Genomic DNA, 9162 nt, shown 5'->3' with positions numbered 1-9162 from the left:
CCTTCCTCCCTCCTCTCCTCCATCTTTTGTTGAACTCAACGAAGAGCACTAGTTCAACCTTACTTTGGCTCGAGTGGAACTGGGTGGATAAATTTGCCTTTATGTTCAAGAGGTGGCTGGTTCATGAGGATGGGAGGGGAGCATAAGTTCAACTCCATCCTTGTGAAAATAAGCCAAAAATAAATTTTCTTTTAAAATACACTCATGGGGTATAAATTAGTTTAATGCTTATTTTTTTGGACAGAAAATTGAATAAAGCTTTTTAGAGTGCACAATAAACTTAGTTCAAATTAAATCTCGTTAGACGAAGGCGGTGGATAATGCTAAGGATTACAACACATCACTTTTTTTTAGGAATGTTTCCTAAAAAGAAGATTTAACAATCTGAAGAAAATGCAGTTGCAATTCCAAGAACCTGTGACGAGTTGCAGCAACGATGACGTGTCTGTCACGATTATGGAACAACACAGGAGAAATGTTTATTGGATTAGTGTCGAATCCTCCAAAGGACTCGAGTGTCTACCCCCCTCATATGGGGTGGGGTGTGAAAAGACTTTTTATGGCATCTTTGAAAATGCACAACTTTCTAGACTATATATTTCGTTAAAAAAATAGTAGAACCAAAAAGCGTAAAAGTTTGTTTAATACTAACGAATATAATATTGTAGTATCAATAAATATAAAATAAGGTTATAACGAAGAACTCTAATTGATTAAAATTTGAATACGCTAATAATAAAGCCTCATTATAAAAGCCTAATTGGGATTATACATAAGATTAAATTATGAAAAAAAAAGAAATTCTATGTGAGCCTATCCAAACTGTACGTATTCTCGCCAAGGCTTTTTCAACCTGCTAAAAGAAACTTTGAAATCCCTAATTTGAAATTACAAACTGCTTTACGCGATGAAACAGGAAGAACATGAAAAACAACGAGAAAAAAACAACAACAGAATAATGCAGTGGGAAGGCCATCTCAAGGTAGACATACGATCTAAAAAAAAAAAAACAAAAAAAAAAAAAAGTATTTCAATATAGCATAATAATTAATCCCTGAATTTTCTATCTCTACAGAAAACTTATCTCAACATTGATAATGAAACTCCTGACTCTGGTGGATGTAGAGAGGAAGATTAAAGTATGCAAAACAGTTAACATTACACAAACCATGAAATTTTTTTTATGGTCATTGCACAAAAGACCATGAGCTTACATGTTCATGCAGATAAAATAAATCCGTGATATGTTAACAAATGACATTGATAAATTAAACTGCAAATGATGAATTGTTATTGATAAATTAATTAAAGATGGGGTAGTTGAATACTAATTTAACGCTTATAATTAAAGACAGGTAAGATACTAGGCTGATAGCTGGAAACTTTTACAATGATTTGCCTTACTCATAATTTTTTCTAATTTTCTCTCTTTTGGTATGTTCAACCTGATGGAATAGGTTCATGCGAATGTGTCTGATATGGGAGATTTTCATTCTTTAGTTGTGTTTGAGCAATAAAAGCTTCAGCATGAATGTCATTGTAATATTTTCATTGAACATAAAGAAAAGAAGAAAGCTAAAAATACGGGTATCCTGGAGGATGTAAAATAGACAATTTACTGTATGACCAGAATAAATTCTTACAGATCGCTGAAATATTTCCAGCTCTTTCTTTGTTTTTTTTTTCTCTCTCTCTCTCTCTTTTATCTATTTTTCGTTTTATAGCGATTAAATAGTATGTCTCTCCCTTCTTTATAGGTCATAAATAATTTGTTTTGGGGATTAATGGCTTGTGTTTGTTGTATAATTTTGTTGGCGAACATTAACTAATCTTAAAAGTTGTCTATCTTATTTTTCCAAATGCTTTTTTACTTTGCAACCTCTTTTCTCGCTGACAGTAACAATTGAAAAGCAGAACCTTTAACATCAAAATCATTTCTGTTGTTCCGGATGACTTAAAAAAAAACCTTTGAACATCTTAAAAAGAAAAAATCCTGCTTTACAAAGAACTCTTATCAATGATGGTTGCAAAACCTAAACCCCATTTCCAGTTATTCCGCTGCCTTAAAAAACTGATGTACATTCTTTTGAACTTATGTTTCAATTTTTTTTAATTTTATTGGACCATTTCATCGTGTTCACGGTTGCTACTGTGAAATTAACAACACTCCAAGATTTACAGATGAAAAACTCCAAGGTCCGAAAAAGTTCCCAGTATTCTAAATAACAACATACCACCAGTCCGAGCTCAGGACTGAAATTTCAAGATCTTGGGACAAATCTCAAGGAGTCCTCCAGGGTTACGTCCTCGCCCCGCATTTGATTAATCTTTACTACATGCCATCATCTCCCTGATGTCACCCAAGTATGGAAAAAATAGGTGGAATCCTGCTGGACACAATTGGCGTATGCTTGTGATATTGTTCAACTAGCTACGAAAACCCAAGACTACCAAAGACAGGCAAACAGCATCTAAAAAGCAACAAAATTGTTTGGGGTGCAGATTAATTCATTTAGAATTTAGTCATGGTTGTTTCATTCTGGAGCACCTCAAACGCTCCAACTATAGTAATTGATGGTAAGCAATTGGAAATACTGGAACGATTTGTTTACTTCGACAGTCTGTTAGCAGTGGATAATTACCTCACTACTGACGTCAGACGCCGCTGGTCCTAGCCAGCTTTGGCTTTAGAAGGCTCTCAAATTTATTGAAGTCCAGCTAAATTTCGAACCGCCAAAAAATCCATCTCTTTAAAAGTCTGATCATACCCAATGATCTGTATAGACGTGAAAATATGTAAAATTTAAGCCGAAAATGAACTCATCGTTCTCGCAATCAAAATTAGACATCTTCGACGGATAGCGAAGGTTAGACACACTGAGCATGTCACAAATGAAGAGGTCGGAAAAAGACTTAAGTCACCAGACACGATCCTATGCAAAGCTAGAGGACATTAACTACTCTGGTCGAGGTGTATCAAGATAACGAATCATGTCCTATCCCTAGACTTGTCTACTCCACTTTTTTTAGTCAATTACAGACAGTTGAATTTTCTGTTTCTGGCCCAAATCCCTTGGCTTATAATTGCAAGTTCACTTGCATAAGAGTCGAGGCAGATTGCAGGAGGCCCTTGTAGGCCTTGAATTGGACTCTTATTTCCATTCATATTCATTTCTTTGGCGGTAATCAGTTGTAAATAGATTGCCAAATTTGTCAATATACTGCTTCCCCCTTCCTCGACCGTGAATTAACCTGAGAGAGAACCTCCAACAGGTTGAACCCATCCCACCGTGAATTAGCAGGAGAGGGTTGACTCTAGTTCAGCATTGTCGAGTGATAGCCATGAGAGGAAAATTTTCAAGTAAGTCAACCCGTAGTCAACCTGCGTGTGTTCCCCAGCGAGAGCCTCCAACAGGTACAACTCTAGTTCGGCATTGTGAAGGGACACGCATGCACGGAGAGGTGTAGCATAAATGGGAGACAGTAACAACGGCCATCAAAGGGGTAAAATTAACCTTGACTGGGTTGCCCACTTAATTGGACAATCTGTCTTGGCTTTTTTCTACAATTGGCCATGACTTTGACTTTTCCCACAACTATTCCCTTTTTTTAAATTCAATCCTATCCCTGACAAATAATTTTTTTTCATCTAAGGCTGAGCTATATAAAAGAGCATAAAAATCATAAATGTAGAGGATCATTATTGTTTCTACAAATCAAAATTTTTCAAAGTTGTTGCAAAGTTGTCTATATTTAAGTGACAAAAGAATTACATTGAATAGAATAGACAAATTATAAGAGAATAGAAAAAAAACTCCACCACAGCACCATAGTGCCTATGCACTATGGTCATAGTGCCATCGTGCATTATGGCACTATACACGACCATATGCGCTATGCACTATACACGACCATAGTACAGTAAATGATTGGAAATAATCCATTTTAGAATATTGTCAGGTTTCCTTGTTTGACTAATTACAAAAAATAAATTTTATGAATATGTTCGAGGTCAGAATCGCTTTGAATCGCAAAATAAACATCTACTATTTTATTTTTGAAAGTACTTGTTTTTTTTTTGGGGGGGGGGAATTAATGCGGAGTTTCATTATGTACTTACGAAGTTAAGGATCTACCGAGTACCAATTACTTGAAAGGGTGGCTTATCTTGTCCATTATAAACGGTTTTTAGTGTTTGTGGCCAACTATTTAGAATTGGTTGGGTGGTCTTGCTTTAACTTGTAGGGCTTGGATAAGAGATCCAAATAAACGAGAGAAAACTAAAAGTACACGCATACTTTTCCAGAAATATTAGAAAAATGATCAATTTTCCAGCTTTAGGAGTTCTTTGTAGTTCTACTTGCATAGATTAAAAACTTTGTCATCCCAGTTTCACGTTTTTTCAATCAAATTTAATTGTCAAACCGTCCCTTTGTCTTTGAGACGATCAGCCGACTTTGAGGCTTGCAGAATGATTTTTAAGGTATTAAATCCTCTGAGCACACCTAAGATTTCAGCTTTTTAACGCATCCTTTACCAACTTTGAATCGAATTTTTTAAAGCTCCTAAAACCCGTGAAAAAGTGTAAGATAGAAAAAAAATGCCAAGATAGTGTAAAATGTAAGATAGCAAATATGTCTGTTTTCTATTTTGTTAAAAAGAAAACACCTTTATGAAAAAACAGATTTTAGGAACTTGAAAATTCTGGACGATACATTAAATTACAGTTTGAAAGACAAGGTATTAACAGGATTTTACTTTTGACAAAAAGAAAATATATATATATTAATAGCCAGCGCTTTCATTTTTAAATTTTTCAGTACTTTCATTTTTCAAGGTTTTCAGCGCTTTCATTTTTCAAGGTTGCATTTTTGGTCTTCAATCAAATACTTTCTATAGGTTGGTTGAAAGTGCTCAGGAAATGACAAACGTAAATTATAAACATTGCTTAACTCTACCTATTTCTAAGGTAAATGGTCAGAAGAGAAGCATATAAAGACCATAAAGAAATAGAGAGATTACTTTCAATAATTTTTGCGACTATAAAACTTTTTATTCTTTTTACTGGCTTAAAATTTCACACAGAAGAACCAATTAAACGGAATTAACTTTCCATTCCTTTAACTGGTTTAATTTTTCTCACAAGAAAATAAGAGGACCAAAAGGTTTTTTTTACAAATATGGGAATACTTGGCCTTGGTTTTTGACATATGGCTTACATCAGTGACATAAACCAATGAATTCAAAGCCTACTTTTGACACAGAAACTATAAGAAAATAATCTCTCTTTTTCTATTTAGAAAGACGTTATTTCCGAGGATTAACGATAATCCTATACCAATCTTTTACATAAGAAAAGCCTAATTTCCTATACAAAGGCTCAGCATTGGGCATGCACCTGAGAAACAACTCGGAACAGCCTAAACTCTTAGCTACTTCTACTGCGAAAGTCATTGTTACAGTTGCTATATTCCTGCGACGAAAATCAGGCAGCACTTGTAAGTAGCTAATTTTGCATAGGGAACTGACTGGCTCAAGAAAAGCACAAGCGACTGCTTGATCCTCAATCGTTGCGAGTAACTTCACTGCATGCGTTGTGGCTTCACAGTGTCCAACTGAGCAAGCTTTTGGAATATTGTAAACACTTAAAAATATATCACCAACTAAGTCAAAATCAATTGAAGTCTTTGCAATTTTTAACACTACCTCCTTGCAACTTACATGGGCACTAAAATCAAAATCACAGATTTTCAAACGCATTTCACGAATTAAAAGACTAGGCTCATTTTTCAGTGACTCAGGTACTAAACCAGGCTCATAAAAGAGTTTAAACTCTTCATCGCCCATAAAACTTTTGACGGCACTTACTTCTTCCGTAGTACGAACACCATACGCCTGCTTGGAATTTGGAATATCCAAATATGGATATTTGAATGCGACTATTTTACCATTGTGGAAAAGCGAAAATCCTGCTATTCCTTCATATTTTTTCATTAACTCCAACTCAAGTTCGACATATCCTCGATAATCAAATATTGGATTTAAGCCGAAAAAAAACCCAGCCAATTTATCCGTTTTTTTATTAGGAAAATAGGCTTTCCACAATGCTATTTTTCTAAAGCCAAGGCTCTGGAAGACAGGGACCCCCATTGGTGTAGAAAAGGCACGAATCTCCGAAAGACCTTTTTTCTTGGCATGTTTCCCAGCCTCGTAAATAATGGATTTTGCTATCCCTTTACCTCTCATCTTTTCTTTAACATAAAGAAAATAGACCAGAGCTGCATGTTTTTCAAATGTAAAAACTCCAAGGCCTTTTGCCTCTTCTTCGTGTTTAGCAATGAAAATTTCAACATTTTGCATTTTATGTACGATGGTCAGCAGATTAGATACTTCTTCACCAGCCTCAAATATGATCTTTAAAATATCTTCGTCGCCGTAACCAGCAATTTTAATAGTCTCTCGAGGAACGTTCGTCGTCTCGTCAAGCGATGGCAGTTCAAGCACGTACTCTTCAGTCGGAAATCCATTGACATTAAAATTTTCACTCGGGTTCGAACCTTTTTTTATTCCACTCCAGGAGACGCCAAGACAAGCATTAATCTTAACAGAAATGACTTCGTCTTCTTTCACAAGATTGATGGTGACGATATCTTCTTGCTTCTCTAGAATTGTTTCAAGAAGAAGAGGGTATGACAGTTTTGGCTCTAAGGCAATTTCTTCTAAACTATTTGACGGTGTTACAGGCAACACGTTTGATATCTGAAATAAAAATAATACAGCTATTATAAATATATTCCAGTACCAAAACATTGCCAAACCTAGAAGAGGGATGTTAAAGATAGATGGGGAATGGCATCCAAAATCAAATACGCTCCCTGAATAAAACAGATACTGCAAAGTAATGCAGTTCCAAATTTGCAAGGCCGCACCTGAAACTATGCCATATTAATTTACAGTAATACGTTTTGGCTTCATTGACTGTATAACCACTTTTATGTTGCTCCACCATTTTTAAACCCTCCTGGGAATTTCTCTTAGATCTTTCCTTATAACCTCCTCCCACAAAATTTGGGGACAACATGTTTTTCGTCTTGCCCTAGATGGTTGACCGAAAATGGCAGTCTGTGCCATATTACAGAGGGGCAAACAAAAACAAATACGCTCCCTGAATAAAACAGATGCTGCAGAGTAATGCAGTTCCAAATTTGCAAGGCCGCACCGGGAAATATGCCATATTACTTTTTCCTTACAAATAATAGTGCATATAGGACAATTATTTTGCCGAAATCACTTATCAGTATAGTAAGACTGATTACCATTAAAATGCACCTAACTCAAAGCCCACTTTTCGCAGGGAACGTGTTTTGATTTGGGCTAGTGGGCTGAACCAGATGAACCAAGGGTTGAAGTCATAGTGTTCAGAACAAGCAGAGCAAACATTTTTAAAGTGGGAGATATTCTCTTTAGGACGTTTGAAACCCTTCTGGGGATGTTGGGGATCGCTAATAATTCAGTGCAACAGCTTTAATATGTTTACAAGGATAAACTGTAAAATGGCAATGCAGTTACGATCTACAAGAAGTCTTATATGATAAAATTTAAAAAGTTGTCAAGGCCTGGCAGCCAGGGGCGCCATTTTTTGGGGGGTTGGGGTGGGCATTTGTCCACCCCCTAATTTTCCAGGGGACCAAAGCTTCTACCAAAAAGGGCCCAACGCCGTCCTTTTTTGATAACATAATCCATTCTGTTCAATTATTTTGAAATTACTCCCCACCATTAACCTACTTAACCTGCTTACATTAATGAGACATTAACATTAGTTAGCATAAAGTCATTATCCTTGTGCAAACTGGGTCGGGCAAAAGTTGGAATTGGAACTAGTCTTGTTGATTAAACACCTTATTTGTTTGTTATCATGAGTATGTCAGGAGCTTAAAAGCAGCCTTGAAGAAGGAGAAAGAAGTAGAAAATCAGTCTTCCCTGAGTAGGTGGGTTAAGACACAGAAACCGTGTGAACCAGTTCAGCAAGTAAGTGTAAGTTTGTGTTTCTGTTCTTTTGGGTTTCAGTTTTCTGTGCCACCTTTTGGGTTTCTTTTGCCAAGTTGTAGTCGTTTTCGCGACTACGACTAAGCCCCGTGTGAACGGCCACTCACAGTTTCGCGGACTAAAAGAACTGAATTTGCGCGGAAAAGGATTTTCCGTATTTTTGTCATTTATGAGCAACACGGTTCGAAAACTCTCTCAAATTAAGCAGGCTCTGTCGACTATTATGAAAATCGTTGTTACTTAGGAAAAACTGAGGAAATTTGAGCATACTACCTTAAAATTTTTTTAGGAAAAGCTGCAATCAGAAAATTTCGAGTATCTGGAATTAATTTTAATACGACAATAGTCTGATTAGATGCGAGTTCGAGGTAAAGAGATCTTTTTTTTGGGGGGGGGGATCACTGCTTGAAATGCAGAGTTATCCATAAGAAAAAAGCAGTACTTGGAAAACAAATTAAGCAAAAATTTATGTTTAAGGTAATATCTTTAGAACTTTTTAATTTCTTAGCAGAATTATTCAACTTGGTTAATTGAATTTACCAATAATCTTAGACAAATTATTTGCGTTGTTCAATTTATCACTTAATCTAATTCTTATATTACACATTCTTTATGTATTTTTCTCGACGTGGGGATACCGAGGAGGAAGTAAGAGGTTAAATAAAGAGAAAAGAAATTAAAAAAAGAAAAGAGGAAAAAAGAGGTTAGTGTTAGTTGCGAAATAGTTTTCCAGCGAATCAGTGAAGTAAATTTTGTTTGTATTAAGCAACCCCTTAAGTTTGGCAGATATTGGTTCTTTAAGGTTTTTCTTTTTTTCATATAGCGTCTTTTACTCTTTTTACTCTACTTTCAAGGTAAACAAAAACTTCAAGGTAGTTTTCAAGTTCACTTTACTTTCAAGGTAAACAAAAACTTCGGTGCTCAAAAAAATTTAAAGGTATCTAAAAACTCGATGCTTAATGTTAATACGGTGCACAAGAGATTCAATAAAGTAATCTAGATGACAAGATAATGCTTCCATTTTAGGAGGCCACCAGGAAAGGACACCGTTTTCTAAGACCATTATCCTGATAAAACAGAAGTCCATATACAAGAAATCAGGAAAAAAATATCTCA

At 35.6% G+C, this 9162-nt stretch overlaps 1 protein-coding gene across 2 annotated transcripts in view; it reads right to left on the bottom strand.

Moving 5' to 3' along the window:
- Positions 1-625: 625 nt before the first annotated feature.
- The window catches only part of LOC136027325 (uncharacterized), a 31210-nt gene continuing 22673 nt past the window's right edge, over positions 626-9162 (bottom strand). For both annotated transcript variants that reach the window (XM_065704453.1, XM_065704454.1), the window contains exon 2: positions 626-6759. In XM_065704453.1, the coding sequence (XP_065560525.1) occupies positions 5308-6759 (1452 nt within the window). In that variant the 3' untranslated portion in view covers positions 626-5307. The remainder of the gene's footprint in view (positions 6760-9162) is intronic.

This window comes from Artemia franciscana, chromosome 5 (genome assembly GCF_032884065.1).
Source record: "Artemia franciscana chromosome 5, ASM3288406v1, whole genome shotgun sequence".
NCBI classification, from domain to species: Eukaryota; Metazoa; Arthropoda; class Branchiopoda; order Anostraca; family Artemiidae; genus Artemia; species Artemia franciscana.
This window is presented reverse-complemented; position numbering and strand designations above follow the sequence as displayed.